At 53.9% G+C, this 18,611-nt stretch overlaps 1 protein-coding gene and 1 long non-coding RNA gene across 2 annotated transcripts; one reads left to right on the forward strand and one right to left on the reverse strand.

The window, feature by feature from the left end:
• Window positions 1-4,748: 4,748 nt before the first annotated feature.
• On the reverse strand, window positions 4,749-12,888 carry LOC149875700 (uncharacterized). Its single transcript, XM_090031065.1, has 4 exons — window positions 12,759-12,888; window positions 11,024-11,203; window positions 9,205-9,321; window positions 4,749-6,799 (listed from the first exon to the last, which is right to left on the reverse strand). The coding sequence occupies exons 1-4, from the start codon at window positions 12,877-12,879 to the stop codon at window positions 4,890-4,892; spliced, it is 2,328 nt and encodes a 775-aa protein (XP_089887191.1). The 5' UTR covers window positions 12,880-12,888; the 3' UTR covers window positions 4,749-4,889.
• Window positions 12,386-18,389, forward strand: LOC149875701 (uncharacterized). Its single transcript, XR_016439747.1, has 3 exons — window positions 12,386-12,539; window positions 15,767-16,058; window positions 16,708-18,389. It is a non-coding gene; the product is annotated as an uncharacterized LOC149875701 (long non-coding RNA).
• The last annotated feature ends 222 nt before the right edge of the window (window positions 18,390-18,611 follow it).

Here is an 18,611-nt window from a genome sequence, read left to right on the forward strand (position 1 = left end):
TGCAGTGATGACTTCAAACCTCAGGGGGAGGAAGGGGAAGCTGATAAGCCACAGAGCCCATCCCGGGATGGCCCTGCCTGAGCCCCAGCTCCCCCAGCATAGAAAGGATGGTCCCCAGGCACTGGCCTCAGCTGCAACAAAGCAGCACACACAGGGAGTAGGGGCCTGCTTCCCACGTCTGCTCCCATCCAAGTCACACTCGTGCTTTCTCCCACACAGGGTCTGCTTGAGTCCGGCCTCACACAGGTGGAGCCTGGGGTGGTGGCAGCAGGAAGCTCAGAGCCCTAGCAAGTGTAAACAAGGGGAGCCAGCCTCACAGGCCAGGACACGGCCCCCGCTCCTGCCCCACAGATCCAGTCCCAGGAGCCACTCCTGTTTCCACATGGCCTTGGATGTAGCCTGGACCAGAGCCACGTCCCAGGCTGTGGACACGTGTCTTGTCCGGGCAGCACCCATGTGTTCAGAGGGGCCATGGCACCGGGCAGCAGCGCCAGAGCCCAAAGCACACTGTCTCTCCCCCAGGCTCAGACTCCCTTGCCCCTTGCACACACCTCTTCTCCAGGCCTGGACTACCATAATCCTTAAACACCCAGATCATACGCCTGCTCTCCCCCAGGCCCAGACTCCCCTTTGTTACCTGTCAGCTCCATGTTCTTGGGGAACCCTGACACAGGACACAGACTGTCTGACTCACAAAGACTCACCCCCCGCAACCTAAACAGAAAACCTGAAGCAGAGACTGCAGTAAATTGTGGGATCAATGAAGCAGGGGAGTACTGCATGATAAGGAAGCTATGTTCCAAATGCTAATCGACCCTTACACCCAGCTCAGCATTTATCAGACCAGTTCTAATCTGGATTTCCAAAGGACTTCCCCACCCCCCCACACACACACCTCTAAGCAAAAGTAAGTTTAATAGGCATCTTGGGCCGTACATTCCCCAGTCCCACTATGGGAGGCCTATGTAAACTTAATTGGCTAAAACTCGGTTGCCGGGTTAGGGAATGCTGAGGCAATAGACCGAGTCAGAGCGGGTATGGGCAACATTTCAACAATGGTACAGGGTTCATCACAGCGTCCAGCCCGTTGGAGCCCTGACCACAAGCGTTATCATACTTTTCCCAAGACGACTGGTGGAAGTCCTCTCCACAACAGGTTATGAACACTCCAATAAGTGCCTTAAGTCTGTTAAAAGACTATAGTAAGATCTAAAAAGTCATGCTAAGCTGAGGCTTGTTCACAGCAAGCAAAAATCCAAAAACCCCTTGTCAATAAAAAGGGTGTTTCTAAAAACGCCAAGAGAGATATCTGCTATCCATAAAAATGTCAAAACAATTTGATTTACAATATTGACAATGCTTGAAAGAAACTAAACTGAGGGTATAAAAATCTGTAAAAAGAAGCAGCAGTAGGGGTGCTGACATCACTCGCTTTCTTCTGAAGAGGCTGCAGGAGGAAGATCATCTCCCTTCAAGGATCGTGCTGAAAACTTTAACCTGTCAGCTCTGCAACCCGAATGCCTTGGACTGGTGAGATCCCAGCTCTCTTTTTTCTCTTCTCTCCCTCTAAACACAGATTTATGAACTTGAACTGTATTAGTTAAGCTTGAGCTAAGTTTCCCCAAATACTTAGTGAAACCAGGGTGTACTGTGACTGTTTGTGTTTTCCTTTGTATGTCTATTACTACTAGTGTCAATATATATTTCATCTACTTAGCAATAAATAACTTTTATAGTCAAACTGGTGGTAACTGGGTATATTTTCCCTTCTTTACTTCTCTTTCCCCACTTGCTCTGTAGCAACGCCCCTCTTACCTAAGCTAAAGATCCCTGTGAAGCCCAGAAATACTGTGGGGTCTGCTTATCAAAAGACTAAAAGATTGGGACGTGCTGAGTTCGAAACACATAAGGGGATCAGCTTGTACAGGCTGACTGATCCAGTTTGACTCAGACATGCCCTAATGAACTGAATGCTGGCCCATACGGGTGTCATCTGGACACCCAGCCAAATTCAGAGGTATTCTGTTTAACTGTGTGCTTGTGTCTGACTGTAGTTTATTGTTGCTCTGATGAACTGATTCTTGGCATATGAGGGTGTCAGCCTGTCCATGCTGATCAACCCGGCCAGGTCAGGCATGTCACGTTTGTGTGCGTGCGTGTGTGTGTGTGTGTGTGTGTGTGAGACTGATTTGGGGACTGGAGGAGGGAGAGATACAGCTCTGTATAAAAACACACGTAACACAAGCAGCACATTGATAGAATTACCAAGACCCTAGCCCTAATAAATGAGCACACCCCAAAGTAGCGGGCAAATCTCGTAACACCTTCTCCTTGCACACCCAGCCTGCATACCTTCTCTCCCCCAGGCCCAAATCCCATTGCCCCTGCACACACAGAGCACACCCCTCCACATGAGCATGGAGCCCGTCTCTTCCTTTCCAGCCTCAGTTTCCCCAGCAGTAGGCGGCAGTGCTGGCCCAGTGGGCTTGCACTGGGGAAGCAGGAGCAGGCAGAGGGGGTGCCCTGGTACCGGACCCCTGCCCCCTCCCCCAGCTCCCCTTTCCCTCCCTCAGCCCTGCCATCGAGTCACACCCACCCAGGGGTAACCTGTGGGGGACGGGGTGGGTGTGCACCTGTCCACCCTCCTGTATGGGGGTGTGTGCCCATCCTCCTGCACAGGGCATTTGTGTGCACCTTCATGCACAGGGTGTGCACACACATGCATCCCTTTCGGCACAGGGTGTGCGTGTGTTTATATGCCCAACCTCCTGCATGCTGTCCTGCATCATGGGGTGGGCTTGTGTGTACACCCTTCCTGGACTGCTGGAGGTGGTGAGGAAAGGCAGAGGGGGAGCAGGTCCAGTCTTGCCCTGGAGTGGGGGCACACTTTCTGCCTGGCAGCTCCTGAGTTCATTGAACACCCCCCTGCAGCTGCAGCAGTGCACTGCCAGCCCATTTCTCCTCTGCTGCAGCCTCAGTTTCCCCTGCTGCAGCTGGAGACCCCTGCTCCTAGACCTGTCCCTCACAGCCATGGAGAAATGCCCATCTCCATCTTCTCTGTCACTGCCTCAAGACTGGGGTCAAATCCCACCCAGTTTTCTCCGGACTCAATCACCTGAGCTCTTCCAGTCTCTCCCCCCAACCCCTGCCTCCCAGGCCCCTCATCCTTTGGGTCCCTCTTTGCTAGCCTCTTTCAAACCTGTCCACCTCCTTCTAGAAGTGCGGGGTCCCGAACTGAACCCAGGACTCCAGGGGAGGCCTCCCCAGTGCTGGAGGATCCCTGCCTTTGGTTTGCAAGGGGCACTCCTGCTCATTCTGCTCAGGATGCTGTAATGTCCCCAGCTCCAGCCCTGCCCCTAACTCTGCAGGGGCTGCTGGTGCAACCTGCCAACCACCAGAGGGGACAAACTCAGCCTGATTCCCCCATGCTTGGCTGGACAGTCTGTGCCCAATGCCCAACCCCAGACCCAGCACACACCACCTGTCCTGACCCTAATACCTACCCCAGCACCGCATGCTGTGGGGATGCTGGCAGGGGTGCTGTCAGCAGTGTGGAGAACCTGCTCTCCCAAGGGGGGAGACAACCCCCTAGACCTAGCACCATGCACAGACTGCCGCCCCACTCCCCCAGTCACCTCCATGGTGCAGATGGGTGGCTGTGCTGGGTGAGGGCAACAACAGGGCAGACAGGGCTGGCTTGGGGCACCTGTTGAGCCAGTTTCACCCAGGGTTACTCACCCTGTGGTGCTGGCTCACCCAGCTCTGGGTCCTCTTGTGGGAAGAGGGCAGAAGTGGGTGGGAGCAGCCCATCAGGCAGCAGTATGGTGGGTAGATCAGACCACCTCCTGCTCCCAAGGGTTAGCAACAACCTCTGAATTATGGTGAATCATTTAGAAAGGGAAGGGGCTGGGAAGGCTAAGAGAGATCTGCCCTCAAAACGGTTGTGGGCCTTGGTCTGTCCCCATTGCACAGCTCAGAGAGGACACAGAGATCAACCACAGGGGTGGCATGTCCAGTACTGGGGCTTTAGTAGCAGGGAATGCATGTGAAAGAATACAATGAAGGGGAGGAGGGCAGGGGAGCAGCACACACCCTGTGCTGCACAGTTCTGCAGAGGCTGAAAAGCAAAATAGGCCAAAAAGGCTCCGGAGGTGCCAGAAGCAGCTCCTTGCAGACCCCACTGGGCATGGGTAGGTCTGGAAGAGGGGTGATGGGGTGGTGAGGAAAGGTGAGATCAGGGAGGAGGGTAGGGAATGCTTCCCCAGCCCAATGTGCTCCGCCTGGCAACTCAGGGGCTCATATACCAGAATCCGTGGAGCAGGAGGAAGGAGAAAGCTGGGAGGCAGCCAAGGAAGTCCCCATGTGTCATTTGAAGTCAGGCATCTGGGGGAGGGCACCCTGGCGTGAAGGCACTTCTTCCCCTGGGAGTACTTTTAGAGAATGATGGGGAATGCACAGGCTCCAAGGCTGATGCAAAAATCATCTCCTCCTTGTCTCCTCCCCCAACATTGGGGCTGACCTTTGCCTGAGGTGTTTCCTTTTAGCCCACTGTCCCCAACAACCATATCTTGGCCAGCGTCTGGGCTCTGGACTCCCACTATACCCTACAATGTATAAAGCCTGGGGGAACTCTTTCTGCAGGCCACCAGCATGAGAGTGCTTGTCTGAATGCACCACTGGTGGGTGCTGAGCAGGCAGATGTCTCCTAGGTCTTCCTGCACTGCTGGCAGAATTAGTGATGATTCTAGGTGTGGATGTGCTGATTCCAGGATGGGTGGGAGAGATGGATGAAGCTTTTCCAATACTTAGAGCACCGATGTAGCTTCTCCCTTGTGTAGATGCACTGGTGTTGAACACAGGCTGCAGGAGTAGGCGAAGTTCTTTCCACACTAAGAGCACTGATGTGGCTTCTCCCCTGTGTGAATGCGCTGGTGCTGGGCCAGGTTGGAGGACTGGGTGAAGCTCTTCCCACACACAGAGCACTGATATGGCTTATCTCCTGTGTGGATGCGCTGGTGGCCGGCCAGGGAGAATAACTGGGTGAAGCTCTTCCCACACACAGAGCACTGATATGGCTTCTGCCCCGTGTGCATGCGCTGGTGCTGGGCCAGGTGGGAGGATTGAGTAAATCTCTTCCCACACGCAGAGCACTGATATGGCTTCTCCCCCGTGTGGATGCGCTGGTGCATGGCCAAGGAAGAGGAATAGCTAAAGCTCTTCCCACACTCAGAGCACTGATATGGCTTCTCCCCCGTGTGGATGCGCTGGTGCTTGGCCAGAGAGGAGGAGTAACTAAAGCTCTTCCCACACTCAGAGCACTGATATGGCTTCTCCCCCGTGTGGATGCGCTGATGCTGGGCAAGGCTGGATAGGATGCTGAAACTCTTCCCACACTCAGAGCACTGATATGGCTTCTTCCCCGGGTGAACATGCTGGTGCTGGGCCAGCTGGGAGGATTGGGTGAAACTCTTCCCACACTCAGAGCACTGATATGGCTTCTCCCCCGTGTGGATTCGCTGGTGTTTGGCCAGGGAGGAGGAATAACTAAAGCTCTTCCCACACTCAGTGCACTGATATGGTTTCTCTCCTGTGTGAATGAACTTGTGCTTGGCCAGGGAGGAGGAATAACTGAAGCTCTTCCCACACTCAGAGCACTGATATAGTTTCTCCCCTGTGTGCATGTGCTGGTGCTGGGCCAGGTGAGAGGATTGAGTGAAGCTCTTCCCACACTCAGAGCACCGATATGGCTTCTCTCCTGTGTGGATGCGCTGGTGCTGGGCCAGGCTGGCGTACTGGGTGAATCTCATCCCACACTCAGAGCACTGATATGGCTTCTCTCCTGTGTGGATGCGCTGATGCCGGGCCAGGGTGGAGGAGTGGGTGAAGCTCTTCCCACACACAGAGCAATGATGCAGCTTCTCTTTTGTGTGGATGCACCTGTGCCTGGCCAGGCTCAAGGCCTGCCTGAAGCTCTTCCCACACTTCGTACAACAGTGTGGATGCTGCCTCCTCCGCACACACTGGTGCTGGGACAGGCCTTTCCAGCTGATGAAGTTCTTCTTGCAATTGGTGCAGCAGTGTGTCTTCCTCCCCAAGTGCATGTGCCGGTGCTGAACCAGGAAGAAGAAATGGGTGAAGGTTTTACCGCATGTGACACAGCGGTACAGATGCTTCTTCCTGTGCGCATCCTGGGTTTTGACCAGCTCCAAGCTGTTCACACAGCTCTTCCCCCTTTTGGTGGAGCGGTGGGGGAGCTGTCCTGAATGGATCTTGTGGTGAGCAGCCAGGGCTGAGAAGCAAGTGAAGCTCTTCCCACACGTGGCACATACATGGGGCTTCTCCCCAGCGTGCCTTCTCTTGTGCAGAGCCAGGAGAGAGGGGCAGCTAAAACTTTTTCTGCACTGAGGGCAGGAGTAGGGTCTACCCCTGGGCTTGGCAGTGAGCTCCTGCTTCCCACTGAGGCCCCCCACACTGCCTTGGTTTGCATGCAGTGTCTCTCTCCACTGGACCTTTGCTTTCTGCCTCTTCAGGTGTCTCAGCATGACATATTTGTCCCTGCACCTTGGGCTTTTTCTTGCTTCTTTCCCTTCAATCCAATGCCCAACTAGAGATGGGACCGTGTTCACTGCTACATTCTCCTGCTCTTGGGGCATCCCATGACTCTTGTGCCATTGGTCCTTCACTCGGCTCAGCAGATCCACATCACCCATACTCCCCAGGGAAGCCTGTGGTGGCTCCAGCTTTCCAGGCTCTTCCTTAGGAGCCTGCTTCTCAGTTCTGCTCCACAGACAAGCATGTTCTGCATGGGAAGAAGAAACACCAAATTAGTCCCTGCCCTGCTGCCAAGGGGCAAACACTGCTATTCCTTCGGCTGGGGTGGGCCTCAGAGCAGTACAGGACTTGGCACTTGTGTTTCCTCAAGAAAACTAGGTTTTTTGGCCAAAGGCCCAAGGACTAGGGGTGAGGCAGTGCCAAGTCCCTGTGGCAGTCTCATCTTCCCTACTCAGTGGAGTTAAGAGGCAGACTCTCAAGGTTTCTGGCCCAGCTCTCAGCCCCATCACCTCAGGCCCTGCTCCAACAGACACGTGGGACAAGTGCATTTGGACTGTACTGGAATAGGTTCATGTTTTAACAGGCTGAGGAAGAGACCAGGAGGATCTGCTAAAAGGAAAAATGAGGCTCTCAAAGGGCTGTTGTATCCCACAGCACTGGTGGGTCTAGGGGAGACAGTGCTGAGCCCTCCACCTGACTGGGCTGACATGGTCCACCAGCCCCAGTGCTTTGGTGAGACCCATCTGGACTGCTTGCCCGATGCACAGACTCTGGGCTGAGTCTCAGGCTTTGTGGGCCCCAGATAGGAAACAGCACAGAGGAGATTCTTGTGAGAAGTGGGGGATTCACTTCCCCTCACAACATGAAATCTTCTGAATCCCACGCAGTCCACCGACACACTTCATGCAGCCTGAGTCCAGGATTAAACACGTCCTGTGCTCCAGGTCAACCAGACCAAGAGACAACAAGGACAGCCCCAGCCTCTCTTGTCGAACAAGAATGGCTGGGAGCACAAAAAGCCCAGAAGTGAGAGACTGTGCCCATGATCGGTGAAGATAACTAGGACAGAAGAGCCTAAAAATTAGTCCAGGGTAAGGCCTGAAAACTATACCCTCCTGGGGCTGGTTATTGTGGTGGAGCTACTTGTGGCAGGGCAGTCTCTACAAAATGCCACATTGCCACCCCTGAGAAAGGTGAGTACAGAGCACCTGAAAACCTTGGCTCCCACTGCCTTGTGGGTTATTCTTTGCTGGGAAAAGGATAGGGGGAGCCTACCCCAACAGAAAACCCCTGGTGAAAGCCAAGGAGGGAAAGTGTGTGGCAGGGTACACCTTGCAGCAGCTGTCACTTGAAGTAGAAAAGATTGCTAAAAAATCAGCTTCTCAATGGGTGAAGGAGCTCCAGCAGGGCCAGGACCAGGGCCAGGACCGCCGCAGTGTCAAAAGTGATCCTATGACATGAACTAACTTAAAGGGGGTTAAGCCCTTCCCTTTTTTGTCTTTGTGCTTTCCAGGATGAGGACCAGCAGTGAATCATCAAGTAGTTCACTTGGTGCAAAGAACAGTCGAGTTTCAATGTGTTATGCATAGTAATTGTCTTGCTTGCTCAGCTGTGTTTGTGTACCGTTATTGCTGTAAGTGGCTGTGATGTTAACTATCCTAGACAAGGAATTGTAAGCTCAACTTCTGGATGGGGTCTGGAATATCTGCAGAGTGGCTACAGAAAATGGTACATCCCTGGAGTATGGCCTCCAAGTCCTCAAAAATATCAGTCACAACAAAGATCGAGAAGGGTGGATTAACCATTTGTTTGTATTGTCATCCTTTTGGTGGTTTCCTTTTGACCCTTAGCATTTCACCAGCATCTTGCAGGGCAGAGGGGCACTGGTAGTGCTCCAGTGACACCAAGCAATCCATTTGAAACAACAGAGAAAGCGTTGCCCATTATATAAAAGAGGCAGAATTACCAAGAACTTGTCTGGCCCCCCAAAACCCTGATCATGGGATGTTTCTCTGATCTAAACAGCCATCTTAAATATCAAAGAATACCATCATTTGAGCACTGGAAGACATTAAAAGACTTACCCATAATTATTGCTGCTGAAAAACTGTTCGGCTAGTAATGAACTTGAGGATTAGGCAATATGGCATGGGAAAGTTATTGAAGTAGTAGACAAACAAAGGAAGAGGATGTTGTGTGCATGCTCTTACTCCGGAGACTTGTGGGACAGTCGTGCAATTTCTATTTGAACAGCGGGAAAGTCAGAAACAAACATCTCCCACACCCAGCACAGGACCCGAGGCCGGCACCACCAAAGGTCGCTGCTGTAATGTCTAATGGAGCCACTTGTCGGGTTGTATTACAGGGACAAAAGTTGTAAAACTTACTATTTCAGTTTCCTGGATATGAAATCAGACAGGAGGCCATATCAAGTATTGGGGGTCTTTAGCAAAAACAATCCTGTTGGTAACAGATTCCATAATTCAAATTTCAGGAGGTGGAACAAGACCTGTCTGCACACAGCATACACTATTTGAGTTCAGCACCCTGGGATGGCAGCACAGAGCAGGTCTCCAGTTTCGGCTCCCTTTCACCCTGGGCATGGAGCATTTGTGAGAGGGGAGTTGGGTGGAGGGGACAGCCACAACTCACCTGGCCGCAGGTCCTCTGACCTCGAGATTTCCCCATGGTCCTCATCATCACACACCCACAGCTCCACCTGTCCTCGCTGGATGCGGCTGATCAAGTCAGGGGCACGGCCTTGATATCCTGCTTGGGCAGTGGTTAAAGAGAGTTTATGCACTGGTACTGGGTGCAGAATAAGCAACTGAAATTTGGGGGATGGAGCCAATGAACTCAAGGATTAGACTAAGGACGTGAAGGACAAGGGAGGATGGACATTTAGGATGAAAGGGAAGGCATAGCAGGGAGAAGAGGATGGTTCTTTTCATCCAGGTAGTGCACATATCGTCATAGGAAAGCAAACACCAGTGCAAATCTAGGGAAATGAGTGGAAATGAGTTTGGACAGGACACACTAGGCAAGAGAGGGAGGAAATCAGAATAACTGCCCAAGGAACAGCTGGTAGTGCATTTTTCAGCACAATGAATGGCACATGATATGATCATGGTGAGAAGACAAGGGGAAATCATGTTATCAAGCAGGAAGACTCCAGGGAAGGCGTCTGGATCAAATGAAGGAGGAATATATACAAGTATGATTTCATAGATTTCATAGACATTAGGGTTGGAAGGGACCTCGGGAGATCATCGAGATGTGAGAGGTCTGATCATGGACAGAGCAGTGGGGAGAAAAAGAATTTGAGCCACTGGCCAAACATTCATCAGGATGAGATTTAAAACCAGGGAGAAGGCAACACCGCTTCAGAGCTCGCACGGCTCCAGGGCAAAGCAAGAACCAGGGCTTTACCCAGGGAAATGAGGGCTTGGTAGTTCCTCAGCATCTGGTCCCGGTAAAGCCCCTTGTCTTCCTCTTTCAGCAGGTCCCACTCCTCCCGTGTGAAATACACTGCCACGTCCTCAAACACCTCCCAGAGCTGCAGGCACAAGCATTACAGCATCAGTGTCTCCTGCCCCAGCTGTCCCCAGCCCCAAAAGCCCTGTCTGCGCTCACTCTGCACTACAGCACTTTGCACGCTTAGCCAGGACAGGCAGGGGTATGCTACTCAGCTGGCACATGATATGCAGGGGTCCTGGTTTTGTCTGGTTTGAAACTGGAAATTCTCTCATAAAATAAAAAATTGCTCCCAACCCATAGCCCCCCCACCCAATGGTGTCCCACACTCCCCGCCACATCTGGTCCAGGAAGAGACAAAGGCTTGTGACAGGACACTTTCACTCCCCTGCACTGCCCAGTGCTGACCTTAGAGCAGCTGTCCTTAGACTAAACACTTCAAAACAAACCTGAATGTGGAGCTGTGCAACCAGAAATCATCTGCAGGCTGGGTTGTGTTAAGCAAGGTCCACACAGGGACTGTGGAGTCTTCTCTGATTAACTAGATTTGCTGCTGTGTCCCCTTGGTGTGGGGGGTCTTTACTTCCATCCCCTCTCCCAGCACTGTCCCCCTTCCCACCACACTGCCCCCCTGCACTTGGCATTCAAAAGACACTCTCAATTTAATAGTCTGTTCTGTGCACAGCCTTCAATTCCCACTGATGAAATGAGTGTGGAATCAATGTGATGGAAGGACCCTGCTGGCATCGGCTGCAGAGACCCTCTGTGCTCCCCAGTCCTGGCCAGGGGGGAGAGGACTTGCTGGGCTCAGCTGTAGGGACCACTGCCCTGGGCTGCCCGGTACTGGCTGGCTGGACTCTGATGAGGCCTTCCCATGCCACTACCCCGGTCACTCTTCAGGTCTCTGCTCCCTAAACTCTTGACAGCTTCCCTGGCATCTCCTGGGCTCTGCCCCAGCTGCACTCCCACCCCCACCTTGAGCCTGTGCCCTGCTCACCTCCATGGTTTGCTGGCCTCTCCTGCTTCACCGGCCTGCCCTGCCTCTCCTGCAGCTGCCCCAGCCCAGGTGTCAGGGTGTCACTCTGTCCCCGTCTCCCTGGGGAGGGTCTCTGCAGCTGCCGGTTGACAGGCCCTTTCTCGGGAGGCTGTTCATCCACTCGGCTCAGGGTCCCGGCACCTGCGGGTGGGAAGAGAGTGCACAGGTGAGCCCTGGGGTGGTGGCAGGGGAAAGCCCTGCTCGGCTGCTGGACTGGCCTGGGGTGAAGGGAGCTGGAGGCTGCAGTGTGTGGAAGAGTGGGGAGAAGGGAGACTCATTGTCCCACAGGCAAGAGGGTGGAGACGAGCCCCTAGAACTGCCCCAATGCCAGTGGTGATCACGGCATCCTAACTGGGAAAGGATCTGGAGGGGTGCTGGTGCTGGGTCACATCCACATGTTGAGGTTGGGAGGGTGGAAATGCAGGGTCAGTCTACTCCAGTGTGTGTGAAACACTTCCAGGGCCACTGGGAGAACAGGAGCCGCTGACCTGCTGGAGCATGGACCCATCAAACTGTTGTGGCAGAGAGATTTCTGTGCTGGGGGACGGGGCCTCCTGCCACTGGACAGGGGACACCCACCGCTCCTCACCTCGCCTGGGGAAGGGCCTGGTCCGGGGCACCCACCCGGGGACCCTCCACATGCCGACAGCTCCCAGGTCTGCCCTGTCCCGGGGCCCTGCAGCAGGACGGAGGCCTGGGTGAACTGCACCTGCACCAGCCACAGGCCACGGGGGACTCTCATTTCCGCATCACCGGCACCAGGCTCTTAGTGACTCATTATTGGTATTATTACAACACTGATCGTTAGGACAGCAATTAGATCACTTGTTGTGACCATGGCAGCATGGCAAGGACCAGTCACCGAAAGCATCTTTCTGAGCGGAGCGGTGCAGGCAGCGAGAAAGATCCTGGGCCTCAGACCACCCACCGGGACCAGAGCCCTGTCCCGCCCCAGCCACACAGCTCAAACCCTGCGGCCCTGTCCCGGGCAGGGGCAGGCATTGGAGCCGCTCACCCCAACCGCAGCACAGCCACTCGGGCTCCTAACTGCACGCCAGGACTTCATCCCGCACCACACCTGCCCCGCGCTCCTTGCACTCACTCAAGAGCCGCCGGACACTGTCCGCGCCGCTCGCTGTCCCCCCTTGCAGCAGCACTTGTTTGGAGCCCCCCACCCCACTCCCAGCCCTGTTTTCTACTTAGTTGCCCCCCCAAATTTAACTGGCCTAAACCCAGTAGCCAACACTAATAATGGGAAGGGGTGGGGGGAGGGAACTGCTACTCATTGGGTAGCATGTTAACCTTGTACATCAGGAAGGCTGGTAAGGACCTGGCTCAGCGTGCAGGGCGGGGCTCCTGTGTGGCGAGCTGAGGCAGCTCGTCCTCTGGCCTGGGGGTTCTTTTCACAGGGGACACGCCTGCACACAAGCCCTGGCAGCGAATACAGGAGGGAAGGCTGGGGAGCAGCTCCCTGCAGGTACGTCTATGGGGGGCAGAGGTTTTGGGGGCACAGTGGGGTGCATGCAGGCCTCAGGGGAGGGGAAGAATGGGGTCGGGGGCAGAGGCGACAGAGCGCCGGGCAGGTCCTGCGGGGGGCGGGGGGCATGTGCCAGCCCAGATCCGGGTGGGGGCGGGGGTGCGCGCGGCCGTGCGGGAGTTCCCCCCCAGCCCTGCGGGCCCCGCTCTCCCCCGTTACCCCTCAGCGCTGCCCCGCAGGCGGGGCCGGGCGGCCGGACAGCGGCATCCCGCACCCGGGCTCGGCGCGGCGGGAGGAGGGACGGGGAAAAGGGGAAGAGGAGGGACCCGCCTTTTCGCATCACTTCCTGTACCCGCCCCGCCCCGCCCGCGCACCGGCCGGACCTGCCCGCGGTGGGGGGGTGCTATCTTCCCGCAGCAGACGCAGCTTCCCGTGAGGGGTGCGGGGGGGGGATCTCCTGGCCCTTCCCAGCCGGCTTTGCAAACCCTGCCGACGTGGTTGGAGGACGCAGCAGCCGTTGGACGCCCCCCCCCGACCCCGTGGAGACCCACTTCAGCGCCGGTCTCATCTGCATATGCAAATAGGATGTAAATTAGATCCGCGGAGGGCGTTACGCGGCCCAGCGCAGCCCGTCCCCACACCGCGCTGTCGGGAGCGCGGAGAGCCCGGTGTGGACGCGGCCGCAGCCCGGGCCGAGCACGCGTGCGGGTGCAACCCGCTTGCAGCCCCGGAGCCCGTGGCCGGCTGAGCCCTGGGAGGGAGGAGCCCCCCGTGCCCGCACCACGGCGCTTGCGGGGCCCAGCTCATAGGAACAGGCTCCTCTTGCCTGGGGGGGCGCTGCCCGGGAGCCTGGGGGGGACTGGCCTGTTCCTCAGCCCCTCTGGGTCCAAGCCCTGTGCTCCCCTGAGACCCCGCACATTCATCACTGTGATGGGGACAAAAAACCAAAAGCCCCAGGCAATTAGTTTACACATGGAGGGGTCCAGCTTTCCGTGTGGGGGGCCAGGTAATATGCACCAGAGCAGAGCAACCCCACCTGGCATGGGACGGGAGGGCCTGAGTCAGAGCCCAACAACCCTCCTAAGGGTGTCCATCAAGGGGTAACACGGGATTGAGAGTGCAGGTCTCCTGGCCCTGGGAGAGCAGCTGTTCTACCATACAAATGTTCACTGCCCAGGCACAGCCCGTCTTGGCATTTCCCCTGCATCGCCTATCACAGGCTGGCTAGGTGCTGTGAGTTTATCAGCCGCTAGGCTGCTGGGTTCAGGATTGAGGAGGCGAGTCAGGAGTGAAGCAAAGGCAAATTTACTGACAGCTCATGCCTACAACTGTTAACAGAAAGGTTAATGCTAACACTGAATGATAACAGATAGATAGAATGACAAAGAGTTCCCACATGGGGTTGGCAACTTACTGGCAGTCCCTCTGTGCCAGGTGTGTGCCAAGTTGTTCCAGTGAAGTCAAGCATCCCCGATTAATGCTGTCCAAGGGGTCACCGGGAAGGTCCCTGGGTCAGGACCTGGTCCCCACTCACACTGGGAGTCTAGGGTCCAGGCTTGGTCCACCGATGGTCCTTCTGTCCTGTCCTTCATGCTGGTCACTTGACATGTGCGTTCATTTATGCCTCATTTTATGCTAATTTGTTGGCTTTAGAACCACTCACAATCTTGCCCTCTAGCTGTTACCCTGTGGGATCAAAAGGTGTTAGAAATTATCATAAAAGGTTACCGCCCGACCTCGGGTTCACCCAATAAGCAAATTATACCACATTACTTTGAGGTTTGAAATTAGCATTACTCCTCCCTTAGTTTCTTATTCCTGGATTCTTTGGAATATGCTAATTATATTAGGTAGCCAGATCTTGTTATGGCTTCACCTTTAAAAAACCTGTTATATCAGTTAATCTTGTAGCTCTGCTTCCTTTCGGGGCTCAGTGGTCCCATGATCAGTGCAAACAGATTCAACACTGGTTAAATTGTGACAGACAAATTCCACTTGTGGGTTGCAAACTTGCATGCTTTGCATTGGCTAATCTTAACTGCTTAAACTATTGCCTGAATGTCTCCAAGAGCATATATTATTGCTCATGATAGACTCCTCTGGTTCTGGCCGCCACAGCCCCCAGCCTCTCCCCTCCACAAGGTCCTCCACAAGGCCCCAGGGCTAAGACTATCACAGCATCCTACACTCACCCGTCACTGGAGAGGCCCCAGGTCTGGCATTTCCAGGGGCTGCCCTACCACCGGCAGTCCCACCACACCTCATCCTCCCCACTCATTTTTGGTCATGCCCCAGGAGACCAAGAGCCTCCAAACTACCCCCTGGCTTCTGCCCTGACTTCCATGATGGGTTCTTGAGCAGTAGCTCAGCTGCAGTTTTTCCTTCAGCTGCTGGTGGCAAAGTGCCCCTGGCTTAGCCGTGCAGGGCCCAACTCTTCCTGGGCACAGCTGGGCCCTGCTCCCAATCAGAGCACAGACCCGTACAAGAGGGTTACACAGGTGGTGCTGATCACTGGGTCTGGAAGGTGAATCTCTGCCCACAGGTTTGGGGTCAGGAAGGAGTTTCCCTGCTGGTAAGACTGGCCCAGACTGGGGGGTTTTGGCTTCCTCTCTAGTGGGGGTATGGCCTCGGCTGGGGTTTTCTCAAGTGCCTGGTAACAACCCTGGCAGCAGCAGCAGGACGATGGCTTCTGCGGCCTGTTGCCACCTGCGTATTTTCAAGGACCCCAGCTAAGCTGCAGAAGTGCTGCCAAGCAGGAGGCCCAAACAGCCAGTTTGCAATTAACCACAGTGTGAGGACCTGCACATGTGACAGCTGACCTGGGCACCGAGTGCCAGGAACCAGCAAACACCATTAAACAAAGCACCAGGCCTGAAAGGGGAGACCACGCATTAAATCATCCATATACACTACATTGCAGTTTATCTCAGAGGTAGGAGCAGCGACTGATGTAACCTGGTACATTAGATGTTACGTAGCTCTAATAAGGATATTTCTGCTCCAATGCTGAGATAATTTGCAAAGCAAAAGCAGCCTGTCAGGGGCCATAAAGTCGGATAAAGGGGAAACAGGACCAGCACTCCACAATGGGGAAGGAAAGCAGATCAGACACCCCCCGTCTTTCCCAAGGAGATCCATCCCAGCTAGAGTGGGGTCTGTCCAGTTCCACAAGTTTCAGTGAAATTTTTATATATTTACACATTTTCCCTTTCCTATTCAAAATTCAGCGCTGTAAGTGCCCGCTCCATGAATGCTCTGCTCAGCACCGCATCCGAGGTCATTCAAGCACAGTGTGACTCCTGCCTCGCACCCATCTGCCGGCTCAGTAGCACAACACAAACCTAACTGCTTTAAGTGCACATGACAGTTGTTCATTTCTTTCTGCCCGCTCGGGGCGGACGTGGACCCCCGCCTGGGGCGGGAACTGGGAAAGCACAGCCGAGGAGCACAGAAGCAGATCTGCACACCCGCATCCTCGCTCCTGCCTCAACTACCCCTTTGTCGCTAAGCGATGAAAAGGTAACATGGCAAGTTTGGCAATGTGACTTTATAGGCCCACTCCCCTACACCCTCAGAAAGTGACAGTATGTGTAGCCATAGAAACGGTCACCAGAATGATGTTCACCCAGGCCTCCACCAAGGCCACTGCACAGGACACCTGTTCAGCACTAGGAGACCTGCTGGCCATCTACCCACCTCCCATAGAGCTGCAAAGTGACACCAGTTCACATTTTCATAATCATCTTGTCTATGAATGGGCCGCAAGACATCACATGCTGTGGATCTATCACATTCCCCCAATCTAATGGACTAGTAGAACAAGCCAATGGTATCCTAAAGTGCAACCTGCGAATGGCTACTGGCCCAGCCCTCAAGGACTGGGACTTATACCTGAGTCACTCAGTCAATTGGGCCAACAATCAGCCCCGCCCTGTAGGAAGCCCCATACAGCAAGTCTTCGGTCAGGGTGGGCCCCACGAGCCAGTGGTGGAACGACCAAAGGGTGGCTGGGGGAAACTCCAGGTGGGAAACCAGGTAGTAGTTAGGCATCTGCAGGGGGAAAAATGGGAAGGGGTGCTAATGGCACGTGACACACATAACTCATGGTGGGTGTCAAGGCTGGATCCATCTAACAGGAGCCAGACTCCATTTTTTCTTGTTCCCGCAGATTGGTTCCATCCGCGGGCACAGCTGTAGCAGCCCCGAGTTGGCCTGGAATCATCACCCTGCTTCCGAGTGATGCCACCACCCTCACCTAACAAGGAAGGGGTGAAATGCCATTATGACAGGACTGCTGGTCATCTCCTACTGTTTAATTACTGTGGGGCATCCACGTGCTCCTGTGACCCAGATTGCACCCACTGCCAAAGCCTCAGACATGCTGGGATACTGGGAATGCCCAGCCACAATTGAAGAAGTGCAGAACTGGCCCTGGAGCTGCCCACAGTGGATTGTGCACTGGCAAGGAGGAATCTGTCAATGTTACTGTGGGACGGAGTGATTACTTGGTTTTCTGCCTTATGCCAGGGCCAGGAAAAACGAGTGTGGAACAGAAGGGGATGGTTGTGGTTACTTCCATGGCCCTGGTGCTGTTACAATCTGCCTGCAGGTGCGCTGCCCTCCGAGTCCCAACGTGACTGCTGCCGTTGCCCCACCTGTAGCTCGAAATTCAATGACCACCCAGATCCCAAAGAGGCGACCAAACCCTCCAACCCCACCTCCATGGGAAACAATAGCTCCAGCAGTTCCCCTGCCCAATGACACTTTGGCACAATGGTGTACAGCTCACCACATACACCAGTCCTCCAGGTGATGAGAGATCTCAGACACAAAGAACAGCCTGCTAGTTTAGAACCCACTGGACTACCCCAGCTTTAGCCCAATGGTTAGTTTAATGAGACACATAGAGCACACACTGGGAGGGGTGTAGCAACACAAAATGCTTTTTCATTGTACACGGGGTACCAAGTGGCACATGGTCCACCGCCCATCTCTTGACAACAGGACAAGGGGGTGGGTGCATGTGGGACTGGGACTTACATGGTGTCATTTGGGAAACTGTAACCTCTGAAGGTCCCAATCCCCGGTGTACCCTGTAAATGGCATTCTAATAGGCTTGGGAACTTTATGGAGAGGGTGGCTTAATAGTCTCCCCCAACATGGTTTGTGTAACACCCCTGCCAGCAACTCCCTACATTACCCTAGCCCAGAGAGTTTGCTGGGAAGGTCCTGGCTGCTTATATCATCCTAACAGCACATTTTGGACCTCCTGCACCGGTTGTTATGCAGAAGTTCAAGATTTCCAAGGGGCATCAGCTACCCTATATGTCCAAGACCAGGAAGCCACCTTAATGTGGCCAAAAGCCCAATTACAAAGCATCACCCTTAACCTAAGTCTTCCAAAATCCTGGGTTAAAGATGGAGACATGCACCAGCTGAAGAAATGGGGTGAAGTAGCTGCCCATTTTAAAGGTTTGTTCGAAGATGTCCAAAAAGGAAAACAACTTTCTCTTGTAGCTCAAGAGAGAGGGCAAAATATTAAATGTGCTACTAATATCCCCCCCGCCCCGGTGTGTAAGTGATGTGAAGTGACCCGTACTGTGCAAATGTATACCTTTACTAAAGGTGCTCCTTTTCCTTGGCTTGTAGTAGTAATAAATTTTGTCATAGGATTAATATTATTCAATATAATCTTTAAATGTTGTTGTTATAAAATTAAGTCTAATACCTATGCCAAAGTAAATGTTGTTGCTTCTGCCAACCATGTACATGCCACCTGGCAGAAATCATATTTGTAGGCCTTACCAAGTGCTCCAAAAAAGCAATGGGTGGATTGTGATGGCCAGAACCAGAGGGATTAATAAGCAATAAATATGTGTTTCTTGAAGGCATTTGGTATTTGGCCTAACAGGTAGTATCAGCTAATATAAAGCTTGTAAGTTCGTAACCTGCAAATGTAACTTGTCTGTCATAAGTTTAACCAAAATGATAAAACTGTTTGTGGAACTGACTGGGCCCCAAAGGTGAAGCTGTAGCTGCAAGATTAGCTGGCCTAAAGGATTTTGCTCAGGG

Source organism: Crocodylus siamensis, chromosome 1 (genome assembly GCF_052110815.1).
Source record: "Crocodylus siamensis isolate JL-2025a chromosome 1, ASM5211081v1, whole genome shotgun sequence".
NCBI lineage: Eukaryota > Metazoa > Chordata > Crocodylia > Crocodylidae > Crocodylus > Crocodylus siamensis.

Excerpts from the sequence above, each read along its gene's own strand:
- LOC149875700 (XM_090031065.1), bottom strand. The coding sequence starts at position 12,879 with ATGCGAAAAGGCGGGTCCCTCCTCTTCCCCTTTTCCCCGTCCCTCCTC. Across the intron at positions 9,322-11,023 it reads GAGGCCAGCAAACCATGGAG|GATATCAAGGCCGTGCCCCT; the intron begins GTGAGCAGGGCA and ends CTGCCCAAGCAG. Across the intron at positions 6,800-9,204 it reads GTCAGAGGACCTGCGGCCAG|AACATGCTTGTCTGTGGAGC; the intron begins GTGAGTTGTGGC and ends CTTCCCATGCAG.